At 32.0% G+C, this 15,821-nt stretch overlaps 1 protein-coding gene across 2 annotated transcripts in view; it reads left to right on the plus strand.

Annotated features, from left to right (window-relative positions):
• The window catches only part of LOC109541465 (acetylcholinesterase), a 205,306-nt gene that overhangs the window by 156,238 nt on the left and 33,247 nt on the right, over nt 1-15,821 (plus strand). For both annotated transcript variants that reach the window (XM_048665564.1, XM_048665565.1), the window contains one exon: nt 5,459-5,622. In XM_048665564.1, the coding sequence (XP_048521521.1) occupies nt 5,459-5,622 (164 nt within the window). The remainder of the gene's footprint in view (nt 1-5,458; nt 5,623-15,821) is intronic.

Here is a 15,821-nt window from a genome sequence, read left to right on the forward strand (position 1 = left end):
ACATGAGGCAATCATCATAGCGCTTAAAGATAGTTGGTTTATAATTTAGGCTTGTTATTATGTTTTTTTCCAAGCTTTCCATAACAAGGTTAGCAATTGTCGCTGATATGGGGGAACCCATAGCTACACCGTATATTTGTGACTAATATTGGTTTTACAAACTTGAAAGATGTAGATTTTAGGCATAGTTCTACAGATTCAATAAATTATTTTTCTGGAATGGTTGTATGTTGTTCGATTTCCTTTCATTTATTTCTTATACATTGGATTGGATATTCAATTGGGATATTGGTATATAATGATGTTACATCAAGCCATACTAAACAGTGATTTTGTGGTAATTTTTGGTTTTTGATAAATTGACAAAAATTCCTTAATATGATATTCTGACTGTCCTAAGACATTTCTTAGAACTGTGGAGAGGAACTTGTAATTGTAAGTTGGTGTGCCTATATTGTTGACGATTCGTCGTAATGATATGTTGTTTTTATGAAGTTTAGGTAGTCCGTATATTACTGGTGCTTGGCCGTTACTGCAGTACAGTGTTCGTTTTGTTTGTTCAGTTAAGTAGTTCTGTTCTAGTTTAAACCGAAAATTTATTATTTTATTTAGTTTTGTTTGTATATTACTGGTAAAATCTTTTTTTCCTATTTATATGTATTGATGTCATTTAGTAAGGCTAGCATTTTCGTTTGGTATTAGTTTTTAAGCATAATTACTGTTTTATTACATTTATCTGCTGTTAGGACACATATATTTGAATTTTTATTTAGGAATTGTTTTGTTTCAGATATCAGTCTGTCTATTCTAGTTTCAATTTTTTTTTGTTGTTTTTTTTGATTTTTAAAATTTGTTAATATGTTACATAATTTGTCTCTGACATTAATCTTTAGTTCATTGTTTAGTGAAAAGATTCCATTTTTGACGTTTGTTATGATGTTATCAATGGGTTTATATTGAGATTTATTTAGGAAAAACTTTGGTCCAAGCGATAAAATATACATTACCGGATTTGGTATGTTTTTTTTTGTCAAATTCTTTATCCAACTTTCGTTTGCTAGACATTTATCCATCCCCAAAGATTGTTTTGTTATACGTCTATCAATCTTTTTTATTTGTTTTGCCTTGACCAGAATATCATATTAGGGACTCTCGAAATTTTTGCGAATTTATCAAAAACCAAAAAATCACTTGTAATAATAATATAAATAACAATAATATAAAAAAATAATAATAATAACATAATTATATACCAATATCCCAATTGGACATGAATGTATAAGAAATAAATGGAAGGAAATTGAACAACATACAACAATTCCAGAAAAAGAATTTATTGAAGCGGTAGAACCCTAAAATCTACATATTTCAAGTTTGAAAACAAATATTATTCACAAATATACGGTGTAGTAATGGGTTCCCCCATATCAGCGACAATTGCTAATCTTGTTGTGGAAAGCTTGGAAAAAAACATAATAACAAGCCTAAATTATAAACCAACTTTCTTTAAGCGCTATGTAGATGATTGCTTAATGTGTTTACCCAAAGATGAAGTTCAACATACCCTAGATAAATTAGAAAAGGATAAAAATCAATCAATTATTTTTTTAGACATAACAGTAAATTGTGATAATTCAGATGAAATAAAAACAAATTGGTATACAAAAGAAGGTTGACCCGGAAGATATTTAAGCTATAATTCATATGCACCCCAAAAATATAAAAAAGCGTAATAACTGCACTTAAGACAGATAGAGCTATAAAATTATCACACCCAAATTACAGACAAGAAAATTTTAAAAAATCAGAAAAATTATACTTAATAATAACTACCCAAAAAAATTTTCTGAACCAATAATAAAGCGAAGAATTAACAAAATTTACAACTCAACTAAATATAACAATAATGAGGAACAAAGAAACAATACAAATATATCACTACCATATATTCCAGAAATCAATAGGAAAATTTCAAAAGTACTAAAGCCACACAACATTATAATCGCAGAAAAACAAAAAACAACTTATCAACTGAATGTTTCCCAAAACTAAAACCAAAAACTGACAAAATGGATATACCAAATACTGTATATAGAGTGAATTGTTTTGAATGTGATAATACATATATAGGACAAACAAAAACAGTATTTAAAAAAGAGAATATACGAACACAAATAGAGTGAGAAATACTAGTGAAAATAAAACAGCATTAACACAACATGCACACCATATGTTACATAATTTTGATTTTGACAACGCAGATATATTAATTAGGGAAACAAATTATCATAAAAGAAGAATCCAAGAAATGATGCAAAAATAAACTATTTTCCTGGGTTTCAGTCATTTATATCGAATTCACAAATTATTTTAAGTTTCGGTATCTTTTCACCATCTTCAGATTGTCTGCAATAACCTATTGTTAAAATAGTTGGTCATTTAAAAACATTAACATGAACCACCTTAACATTTTACAATTTTGAAGAAAAAAATGTTAATTTGCACAGCCTGTCATACTGAAGACTAGAACAGTTTAAGATTATTAAAACTGAAGGTTAGGAATCAGGAATACATTTTGACAAAAGGTCAGAATTCCACCTTCTACAATTTTACATTATTCCTCGTGTAGGTAGTTGCTGCTCCGTTAGTGTTGTGACTGATATATTGGCATACTAATGCTTGCCATTTCAGAACCAAAAACGAAAAAGCTTTTTATATTTAATTCTTTTCTTTCACCTATTTTTCCTATACATTCAGAAGATACTATTTTTGATCTGCATACCTACCTTACAATATACTGGTGGTTAACGTTCCATGTTTATTTCATTTTTCATTTAATTGATATTTGATATATTGAGTTTAGATTGTCTGATCTAAAGTTCTTGGCTTTGTCACGTTTTTTTATTTATGTTATTTCATGGACTCTTTTGTATGATAATTATTTTCATTATGTTGTGCTAATTCTGTTCCATATTTGTTATTTTTCCTTATGCAATATTTGTGTTAGTAAATTAGTTTATTATCATATTGTCCTCTTTGAACTTTGTAAGTGTTATCACAGTCCAAACAGTCTATTTTGTTTACTACGTTTGGTGTGACTAATTTATCAACTTCTGGTTTACATTTTGTAAAGCATTCATTTGCTAGGTCGATTTCAGTTTTTTCTGCTGTTACAATCCCCAATGCAATGTGCTTCAAGCACATCCTTCGCGGTAGGTAATTTCGGACTAAACCCAGCTGATAAGAGGTAATCGGCTTGAAACTGGGCCTGGAGGTGCCTGAGGTTAGGGAACCTTTAAATTTGCAGTATCTTACATGCTTTCCTGGCATGATTACCGTTACTATTATGGAATCAAATTTCCTTATTTGGTATAAAGCTGATGGTTGATCATAACTGTAAGGAGAAGGCAGCTCTTCGTAATTCTGACTTGCTTTTAGCTCAGCTGAATAATTTGACACTGGTTTATTTTGCAGCGCATCATCTTCTGCAAACCCTAAATTAATTAGCTTTTTGAATATTTCTTTTCGGTTCTCTTTATAGACTATTTTAGACATAACGTCGTTAGGCAAAAGCTTTTAAATACAATTTTTATCTTGTTTCAAATATAGCCTCATACGGAGTTCAATTTATACCACAATTGTGAGCCTTGTTATTCCTAAGCTGAACAAAACGTAAGCTTTCATGCCCTGCCTTGTTTTTGTTGTCTTCTAGCAGCGAACAAACCATACTTTTCACATCCTGATTCGCAAGTTCTAAGGAACTCGAGAACCATATGCTACATATTTCGTCAATAATATGATTAGCAAATTATCTCTCATTATTATTCTGCAAAATGGTGGGTGCTCCAAATATGGTCAAAATGACCCAAAGCACATAAGCTACTTCTTCTGTTCTCTGGCTTTGAAGAGGTCGAACTTGAATAAACTTGGTTAAATGATCTGGGTATACAAGTATGAACTTATATTGGTCATCAACTTATGACTGCATGTCGATTACATCAACTTGGAATCTTGAGTATATGTTTTACTCAAGAGCGATCCGCTAACTAAACCGTTTTAGGTACACTGTGGTTTTTCTCATAAGACAGTCTCGCAATAAATGCCCTTGTGACGGTTTGATACTTTAAATATATCTTTTTTTTCGTGCGGATTCGACCACCGCCCGTGTCCAATTGAAACACATGTATTCTATAAAAGAAATATCTTTCCTCGGCGTACGTGAAAAGTAATCTGCGTTCTTCTCCAGGTATAATCAAGTTTTCCTGCCTTCCAATAACCTTTATATCAAAACTGCATAAGCACTGATTGTCGCCGGGGTTTTTATTTATTACTTTCACTATGCTTTTAGGTACTCTCATATATTTTCTATTAACTTCAAGTTTTGTGGTATAGTGAAAATTTGTGTATTCTGACCTTTTGGTAAACACAATTCATTTAGCCGATTATTGAAGCAAACTTGCGTGCCACTTGCAACAGTTAATCGATAGTTTCTCCGTTTTGTTTCACAGAAAAATCATATTTACTACTCACCATACACACATCGGCAATTTGAGGTGACACCAAACTGCCCAGAGATACAATAGCAGTATGTATAATGATCGGGCAATGTAATAAATTAGCGTAGGCAAATACAGAATTATTAAAATGCCCGCTCTTACTTGGCATTTTTTAAATTGCCCGGACAGTATAAATAATGCCCGATGTAATTAAATTGACCGTAACATGTGTATGTTTGAACAATATATATTTAGTTGCCGTTTTATATAGTTGATATTGGACGAAACGCAATGACTTTTAATACATATTGCTAAAATTACAAACCTTCTAGTAAATTCTAATTTATTTAGTAGATATATCGGAAGGTTTAAGTTTGTATTTCTTGTTTTTATTTTTGATATAAGTTTATCTGAACTTAAAATTATAAAATTTTAAATATAAACTTAAACATAAACTTAAATATAAACTCAACTAAACCCAAACTACTTCACAAGCCATACCAGCTAATGAAAGTACATTAGGAACACTAGTTATAGTTTCGCTTTTATTTCTCAGAATAATTTTTAATGCTGTCAATCTGATGCTGAAAATATTAAGGTGTTTGGTACAACCCTGTTTGATCCACTTTATTCATACCTTGTACTTTGCCTAAAGTAATTAACCTGGATATTATTAATGCACGTTTGATTTTACTTACTTGTTATCATTTATTTTGGAGTAATTTCTTTACTTCGATTAAGCAAAGTGACGTTATCGGTTCAATAAACTTGCAAAATAGTTTCTCTTTACTTCAACAAACTATCTAACCAAACACATGTTAAAGAGCTACGTGAAAAGTGCCTTAATGAGCCTCGTTTGAAAGTCGAGAAGACACCAAAAGTATACTTTTCATAAAACTACGCTTATTAGCCACCTACAGCTCTCAACAATTCCCTATTACAATTGTTTCCTTTTATTTCAGCGGACAAGTACATCTCTTTGGGGCGAGTGGATGGGAGTGATGCACGGAGACGAGATCGAGTACGTGTTCGGCCACCCTCTAAACATGTCATTGCAATTTAACTCCAGAGAAAGAGAATTGAGTCTGAAGATCATGCAAGCTTTTTCGAGGTTTGCTGCTACTGGGTAAGTAAAGCTACGTCAGAAATACCCAACATTTTGAAAGTTTCTGAATATTTGCCAGAAAATGAAGTGAATGTAAATGAAGTCGTTGCGAAACTGCTGTTGTATCTGCTATCATGAAGATACCTACTGGTAAAAAGTCGTAGGCATTTTTTGCCTATATTATCAAATTAGTTCAATAAACAACGTTGTGTATGTGTCCTGACATTGAATACAGTTATTTGTCCTATTATAACATATAAAATATTAATTTTCATTAAAATATTCTAACTATAACTAATATAAGACATTTAATTTGAACAAAATTGAACTTGAATGCAAGGAATTCTGAGACAAAAGACTATTTGTCAGGTTTAAATATTTTCAATACAACAGCTTCTGTAACTTCGAAATTTGAACAATATAAAACCTACGCTATATTAGTATGAACTAAAAGCAATAATGGGTCTGTGTAATTGGCAGGTGCTCAATTGTCACTTGATGGATTTAAAAGGATTTTAGTGACAAAAACGAAGAAACATTTCCAAACAGCTATTAAATTTTGAAGTAACTGCCTATTATTATACTTAACCACTAACAGTTATCTTTCCACAAAGCATATTTTCGTTAAGACCAGGTTTTGTAATTAATTAGTAATTTCTTTGCAGACGCAATTTTTTTATTTAAAATTTTTTTAATTGAGCATTTTCACGCCTATTTTTCTTTTGATCTCAAATAGCTCAAAATTTGTTGGTCAGGATAATCAGAATTATAGTGTTCAAATTGCTAACTACACAACTGGTTCATTTTAACTTGACAGCAATGGTTGTTCATTTTTAATAACGTCTACCTTTCTTACGCAATTTCCAAATTTCTGCAACAATTGCAAAAACGTTTATGATCCAGACAGCTCAAAAAGTTAATTAATACTCTTTCGCTTTGTTTTGAGCAAGAATTGACTTCTGCTAACACTCTTACAAGTTTTTCAGTTCTATGAATTTTGTAGTTACGATTACAAGACATTTTCGTTGTTAAGCCGTGGACAATTTAGCTACAGATTCTCAGCGCTTCTGTTTTTATACATTAGCTACCTAAGAAAGATGAATGCCGTAATGTTTCATGGTAAGGATGCCACTTGTTTTAAAACCTTTACATGATAGGAATAATTTAGAAAAACGAAAAATATGGCGCTTGGTTTGATGTGGTCTGATCTGGTCTTCTGAAAAACACTTGGACGCGGTTTAGCTTATAACTGAGCACGTTTCCGTTTTCAGATCAAAATGATATACATCCATAGCTAATTTTTTGGAATGCAGAGTTTAATATGCCAGCTGATTGGCAAATTTCGAATGTTATAAAAATATTCTTGTTTCTATTACTTTAGAATAAACTCGTGAATTATTCCAGGAAAGAGCAAACGAAGCCCATAAATGCAGAACATTTGACACACATTTACACTACGGTTAGAGATGAAAAAGGCGCATTAGTATTAAATCATCTGAGAAAGAGTCTCTGAGAAAACTACATTACATTAAATTATATAGTGATCAGCAACAAAATTAAAATTTTCATTAATCACATCTGTACTACACATGCTTTAAAAATGTCCATCCACATTTTTAATAGATCAGCTCATCAATAACGAGTTCTAGTTCCCAGCATTTCTTTATTTTAATTTATTTCGATAAAGTTCAGGTTATTTTGATACATTTCAGCTCAAACGGTACGTTTGTTACAAATTCCTTAATTAATAATATTGTAACATTTAACCTACTCTATCGCAATTTGGTATTGAACAAATTTTAATTGGTTTGTTAAACATTTTACTTGATATCAGACTAAAAAAGATTGAAAGCAATACTACAATGCCTTGAATTTAAATTGATGATACAGCGTTTTTATTTGTTATAACCGAAATGGAACAATCTTTCTAACCTTACTGGGGTACTACAAAGAAAAATAAGAAAGATTATGAAGCATTAAGTTGATGCTGATTTCTAACATGAATTTAGCAACTAATAAAACAAAAAAGAACATTTTACTGTTTCACGGAGTCGTAATTGCTGAATCGGAATCCGGGCCCCAATTTTGAAAATGCTCGTAAATTGTAGCAATTTAACTTTACTTATTTAATAAATTTCTATAGGTGTTGGTTTCCTTAATTTTGGCTTGGTAGACTTAGCAAACACAAAGCAGTCAAAGCAAAATATTTGCAAACACGATTAACTGTAACAAACAGCTTCACCATAGAATTGAACTAACTGCCATTATTTCGATGCTGAGCGTTCCAATATTTGCTTCTGTGTTTACAAAGTTACTCTGACAACTTTAGTCTAAAATTAATCCGTTCTGTCTTGTTTGGACTAGTAGACCTAGGATTGGCCACAAACAAAATGTTGAAAACTTAACGGCATTGACAAAAAGTTATTATCGAGTATTAAGACATGGTTAAGAAGCAAACCTGAAGTTTAAGGGCACCATTACTATGATGTAATTAAAACCTTAGATTAGATTCTTCGAACAAACGCAAAAGACATCGAAGTAATGGGCATGAAAAATTGTCAACTTTGGAGAACGTCTACTAATATTAAAATAGACTCGTTTGAATTAATCCTTCCAATTTAACTGAAAAGCCACTACAACCGTGATCGTACTTCGCCAGACTTTCTAAGGAACATGGTTCCATAGGTTCGGTTTTAAACAGTGGATGTACAGCTTTATATGTCATTGAGTTGAAAATAATTGAAACTTTAAAGGGGCTACTAGACTAACATTAACATCAAAAATAAATATTGTAAGAATATTATTGAACTTTGCTTCGAACTTCTAATACAATATTGCTAAATGGGAATCCCAATTAACACTTATTTAATTATTACCATGTGTATTAATTTTTACTCCCAGGTGGGCTAACGTTTCATTAATAATAATTAACTTATTAGTTTTTATAATTATTTTGCAATAAAAATAGTAAAAAAGACATCAACATATTTTGCTACAATTAGCGATTTTTCTCCCTACGATGTTGTTCCTGTCAAAATAGTTTTTCCTAGAGCAGGGTGGTTTGAAATATTGATATTTTTTGAAATTTTTCATGTTGCTTAAACCAATGTACCTACTTCGCGTTCTTGCTTATACACCCTTTGATACTTATGTAAGTAGAATAACAGTACATTTTGGGTCAAGCGTTATCAAAACTCCGGCTTCAGTATTTTAAAGAACCATAATATGCATTCATATCGTGTCAAACTACTTCTACTACCAGGGCCAATATGAAGCAAGTTTTGAACATTCACTTATTTGCTGCTAATTGCTCTGTATGCTTGGAAAATTATCGGATCTTCGTTAATCCTATTTTGAACTAGTGTGAATCACTGTAAAGTTATGGTAGGTATATCATCTTTCGCAATCAGATTCGCACATTGAAATTACTGTAATTGCTTAAACTTCCTAAAATATATGTGGTCGTATAATAATGATCATGTTCACATTTCCCGACAATTTCCTGAATTTTGATTAAAATGTATCTTTGGATCAGACAAGATAATTTAGCTTTCATAGCTCCTACATTTACAGATCTCACTCAACTAGAGGTAAGACTATTTCTGAGATCGAGCAAAATCATTGCTTATCACAACTAGAGACATCACATTTAATATTTTTTGCCAATATTTTAGAGGAGAAATGAATGCAGCAGTATCAAGCACGCGATGCTGATTAAATGTGTGCATTGAAAATAGTAGCATGCATTTCGAACATTTGTAAAGTTACCATTTTTGCAACTCATTTCGTTATTTGCATATAATTTGGGTGCAAAACAATAGTCCTCCGGTAATTTTTTTGCGATACACAGAACAACAACATTATTTGCTTGAATATCTAGTATTATTAATACTTGACTAGAACAGCCATTAACAAATATGTAATGCAACTAAATTTTTCAAAACAAATTTGTGAAAACCTCTGAGTGACTAAGCCACAATATTTTCATAATCCCGTGGTCCTGTGCTAAGGCGATTGAAAAACTGAAAAACGTACGAACAATTAATTACTTTTTTTTTGAACCACAAGAAACCTTTAAAACCCAAACTAACCTCAAAATGAGCGATCGTTTTACCTCTGGTATCAATAGCAATGGTGGTGAAAAATTGAAAAAAAAACTTAAAACATTATTAGTATTCGCACAAAGCCAAGTCTTTAATTGATAGTTGCCAGTAACTCAAAAGCCACCATTTTTCAAATGTGAAATTTGAGGCAATTATGCGATATTGTTCATCGTCACCCCTATTGAACTTAGCATGTACTGGGTGAGCCAGATTCGACACTTTTAAATGGAAACTCTTATTTCTATACCAGATAGACCAAAACCGATGTCGGTGTCCGAACCTTGATTTGTATGACCGAATTTTATCTCGATATATCTAACAGTATTAGAGATACTGGGTCTTTTGCAGAAAACTGCACTTCTGGAAAAGCTAAGCCTTTTCCTGTGATTTTTTATACATTCTTTGGAGACACTGCGAAAGCACTTTATCACTTAGTATCAAATAATGTAAATTTCAAATGCAGTACGCAAATATTTTCCTAGTTATTAACTAATAAAAGATATTTTTAAATGGCACAATCTGTATATTTTGTCATATAATGCGCATAAAAGGACCTTTGCAAAAATATAGCACATTCTATGTTTTACTTAAGAATTAAATCGACTTACAGTTTTTTCAAGTTTAGTTGGCAACCGTGAATTAAGCAATAAGAGAGTTAAGATTAAGTTAAGACCGTTATTGCAGCGTGATATTAAATATATACAGAGTGAGTCATCAAAGCGACACCCTCATCGTATATCGTACAGAAATAGATGGAAAAAAAGGTTCATATGAAAGTGTTGTGCTTGTTGCCAAATTATTTGATTCTGTTATCTTAAACTATACATTGCACACATAACAAAGTTATGACACATAACATTGAACACATAACAAAGTTATGACACATAACATTGAACACATAACAATGTTATGACAGTCAAGTTTATTTTTTTAAATGGAACAGCCAGCAGATTTTAATCCAGAATCAGGTTCATAACATTTAAGCAACAAGAACAAAACATACTCTAACAATAAATGTTTCAATGGTCTACCGCTTTCCCCACTTGAAAAAAAAAGACGACACCTTTTCTGAACATTTTTTTAGGAGTTAGTCAGTTCAATAGCGGGGAGATATACAGATTCTTGCATTACTGATATTTATAACTCCGGTCCGGAGTTTGCCGGGAATTCTAAAATGAGGTTTTCCCATTTCCCCCAAAGGTTAAAGTCCATTGGTGTTAAATCCATTTATCTTGCTGGCCAGTGAATAGCACCTTGGATGCCAATCCATTTATTACCAGAAATTCAAAAGCAAATGTTTTGACAATTGCAGCGTTATGAGGTGGCGACCCATCTTGCTGGAAAAATATGCTCTCCCGTTCCGTAAGCGGCAGCTCATTTACAAATGGTTCTAATTGTTGCCTTAAAATGTCTAAATATTTTTGTGATTCTAGAGTGCCACGGAAAGCCAATGGATCGATAATTCAATCTCAGAAAACACCTGCCCACCCATTAAACCCAAAGCTCCCTTGATGTCTCTGCTCCACAACTGAATAAGCATAATGATGTTCCCACGCTTAGGTGTTATGTCGTTTGAAATTACCATCACTACTTACATACATATGCTTTGTGTGTCCAAATGCAATTCAAAAGAAAAAAGTCGTTCACTTAGTTACAATTTTCCAGGAACCATCGGCACACTTTCATTCGGCGTTCAAAATCTCCAGATAATTTTATTTTTTCTAACTCTCTATCCTTATTTGATTTAAATTTTTTTAGTCATTTGATCTCAAAACTCACCATAATTTTATTATTATATTGCAATTTTGTGAAAATGTCCCTGAATGGTTGTCTTCTCCCTGGATACCGTTCACAGCGGGCACTTGCATTCTAAACTTGAAAAAACTCTACCACTATATTTAACTGAATAGTTGAGTAAAAGATAGAATGTGCTATATTTTTCGAAATTTTAAAAATTTTAAGCGCAAATTAAATACATATGTTAAAATATACAGAGTGACCCATTTTAAAAGATAAGTCGTTTCTGATATTAACCCGCATGATAGTAATTTGCCTTCAGCAAATGAAGCCTACATTATTTAATACTCCATGAAAAAGTGTTTTGGAAATGTTTCCGTAGTAAGTTTTAAAAAATCGCAGGAAAATAGTTAGAGAGCCATTCCAAAAGTGCGAATTTCTGGAAAAGACCTGTATCTCCTCAAACGGGTAGAGATATTGACATATGGTTTTGGACATACATTTTGTGAGCGAATTCGAGGCTTAGATATCGACATTAACTTTGGTGCAGCTGCTATAGAAATAGGAGTTTCCATTCAAAAGTGTCCAATTTGGCCCAGCCTATACACGCTTGCTGGTTTTATGGATAGTATGATAGTATACACTTTATGGATAGTATATTATACACTGAGTTAAAGACCTTCAAACCTAAATTGTCAACTTTTTTTTTAACTTGTCAACTAAATCTTAATCAAATGAAGAACCGGTCTCGGTCGTTACGAGTTTATTTGGCCAAGTCCAATTTAAATTTCCGGATTGTGTCAAGCAAGAAAAGTCCCGGGATTTAATTAAATAAGGTCCACAATAATAAGGATTTGAACTGTATTAAGCCAATAAAAGGAACGAGGGAATTTAACAAAGAACGAGTAGAAAAACTTTGTCACGACGGCATTGAATTGACTGTTAAATAGTTATGATTACTGAATTTTTAAACAATTGGTTTTTCCATCATTACTTTTTGACAAACGTTGCTCTTGTGTTTCTGTTTTGTTAAAAAACTATAAAAAATTGGACTAAACTGCGTTTTGTTCGGTTAATCTGACCCAGTGTTTGGCTATGTGACTAAATACGAGTAGTTATTTCCGGTGTATTGATTTTGCTTCTTACTTGATGAATGGTCTGAAATGTTCAGTATAAATATTAATGCACATCCATTAGTCAATGCAGATTTAATGTGGATTTCTATGGAAGTTTTAACGGCAACTTTGAATGGTGGTATGTATAATACAAGCAGACTATATTCACCCATATTTTACTTTATTAAAAGTTTGGCTTGAAAAATAATCGATATCAGTTCTTCACGCGGTCACTTAGACACATTTCCGATTAATGTTTTCAACTACATTATTTTGTTTTTTAAATGTGTATCTGCATATTTGCGATACATTAACGACCCGAAGTTGCTGCATAATTTGTCAGTAATAGACTGAGATCTCTTCATCTTCGTGTTCATAGATTAATACAACAGTTGCTACTTGAGTTCCCCAGATCCCACTACATAGTACACTTTTAAATTCCCATGAACAGAACTGACAGTCTGCATTGGTTGAGGTCTCAAACGATAGTAAAATAGTAGGTATCAAGTCGGTTAAGGTTGGCCAAAGTTGCACGTTTTCACGCTTACCACACTGATCTTTTAAAAGATGCAAAATTTCGATTACTTGCAGAATTATTCCACAAAAACTGAAATTTGATAAAATTATTTTAATTATCATAAAGAAGCACTTTACTTTACTGTTCATTCGTTTTACTTTTACGCACATGTGCACAAAAGTAAATGTGACAAACTAAACCTATCTGTCATTATATTTTTTAACCTATTTTCATTAAAAAGTAGCCGATATGCTTTTTAATTTCGATAAACCTACGTAAGGTTTATCGAAAACTACCGATTATAATTTAAAGTTTACTTACAATTTCTAAGTTATGATTTTGTTACAAGTTCAGTCTCAAAGTCGATCAGATGGTCTATTTTTCTGCGCCCGCCGATGTTGCTACAAGCAAAACACGATTTTTTTAAATAGCGCCAAATTGATGTAAAACATGCATCTTATACAAACACTATACCGTGAAAACAGCACTTGACTTTTCAACACTCATTGTTTCAGTTGTATTTATATGCTTGCAAAAGTACGCTTTTGAAAAATTACAAACGTTAAAACGTGACGGATTAACACCCTCGACTTCGTCTCCGGTGTCAAACGCCGTCGTCGTTCAAAAAACGACATTTTTCGCCCATGTTTCGAAAACTACTTGCTTTCTGCTTGCTGATCTAACTGACAATATTTGTTGTATTAGATTAAGACACAATCATTTTTGTTAGAAATTAACATAATTAAACTAAACAATCACTTTGAATAGTGGATCGCTTTATGTATGAAACTAAGTACCAAATTTAGAATTATAATAAAAACACTGTTGGTCATTTTAAGCGCTGTAAAACAACAAAAATATTTCAGTTTCATTCAGTAAATTGCACTATTTTAGGCAACTTTCCTAAAAACGTTGACTGTTTCGTTAACGTTCTATTATTAATTACGTGAGTCCTATTTGGTCGTACTCTAAAACTTGCTTTAAATATGAATAAATTCAAAATCACGGTTGTACTGTTATTGATAATAAATTATAATTATTATAATGTAGTCAAAACACAGCTAATATTTAAAAAATTATCACATTTTATAATTGATAATCCGGTATCAAACAGGTCTGTATTGTTGATGATGGTGGGCCGAAAACGAAACCTTCTAACTCAGATCTGATCAGAAAATCTTGTAGATAAGTAAAAGATGTTGTTTTAAAATAATAATTTTTACCTACGACCACTACGGAAAGTAGTATAAAACACACTACTACCTACCATCTAAGTAAGTTCCATTTTACGCATTGCAAATTAAACGCATGGTAAAACAAACCCCAAAATTATAAATTGAAGGCCCATAATTCGATAAGAAAGTCAGATCGGCAATTTTTTTATATGAAGTACTGGCTTTATTATCAGGTCTTCTCTCAACCCTGTTGACCAACAACTTCGGCACACCCTGTATAAGCCAGATATTTCTGCAAAAAAACTTTGTTGTTATCAAACTGTTTTAACCAACTATTATCGGGAAATTTTATAAAATTATTTTTTTCTTTGCACATCGCTTATAATACACTTTTACATCGGTATTTTTATTTAGAATAATGTGTGAAAACGATCCTTTTAAATTAAGTTTCCGAACTTTTTCCATTTTACTTGAAATGTTGGTCCATTCTATCGTTTTGTATACTTCGCTTCAATTTGCGCCATGTCTGCTGAAACTTAAACTGAATTAGGGATCGTATACTTTGTAATTGAAATAATTTTATTCACTCAGTGCGAAAGCTTTGCGCACTCGCTAAGCAGAAATATTGATATTTTGTTATTCGATTGAAAATAACCTTATGCAGGTCCTAAGTTGTACATATGATAGAGTTTGATCTCTAAATTGAAACAACGTTGGGATACATAATCGGCATGCCAATAGCAAATTTATAAGGACTTACACCACCAAAAGGCTAAATCCTGTAAATGTTCATTTTGCCCTTATTGCTTCAAATAAATTCACTTATTTTTAAATTGAGAAAGTACATAAACCGGTGAGACTTGTATTCTGAACATATCACTTAATTTAAAGGTCCAAATACACACGGTACTTTGTAGTAACTTTTATTATTAAGACTGTCCTTTCATATATTTAGGTCGCCAGAATAAATACCGATCAATTGTAATAAACTATTCACGTTTACCTAATCTATTCCAGATTTTCGAGAGTACGGTTGACTCATATATTCGAAATTGCCAGATAAGTGAAATCAATAAACAAAGTCATAAAGTTCATATGACTTCCGATTGAATTAGTTTGAAAGGGGAATGCGAAACCTAAACTTACTGTACTTCTGTTCTTGTAAACACTAGTGAAAATGGAAATTGAGAAATCCACATAACACAGTCGGAATTAGTTCTATATTTAGTGCGGTGCCTCTAACCTTAGCTGTTAACGCCAGTATTAGGAATAGAATAAAAAAAATTGAGATAGGAGAGAGATAAAGATTTCCGAAGAGAGTGGCGGAAATATTAACTTCTATCTTTTTAATCGCTGATTGTAATAAAGATGTTTTTGAATCTATTAGCTCTCATCAGCTAGGTTTAGATAGCCTCCTTCAAAACCTCTCTTTGTGTTGAGGTCGCAACAAATTTCAGTGTTCTTCATTTAGAATTTGTTTGAAAATACAGACATTATGAAAGGATTACCCGAACTCTAAGCTCCGTCTATTTAAGCTATTCTGATGCCCGCTCTATCATTAGATGTTATCCCA

This window comes from Dendroctonus ponderosae, unplaced genomic scaffold (assembly GCF_020466585.1).
Source record: "Dendroctonus ponderosae isolate FM_Combo_2020 unplaced genomic scaffold, Dpon_F_20191213v2 Dpon_F_20191213_1, whole genome shotgun sequence".
Taxonomy (NCBI): domain Eukaryota; kingdom Metazoa; phylum Arthropoda; class Insecta; order Coleoptera; family Curculionidae; genus Dendroctonus; species Dendroctonus ponderosae.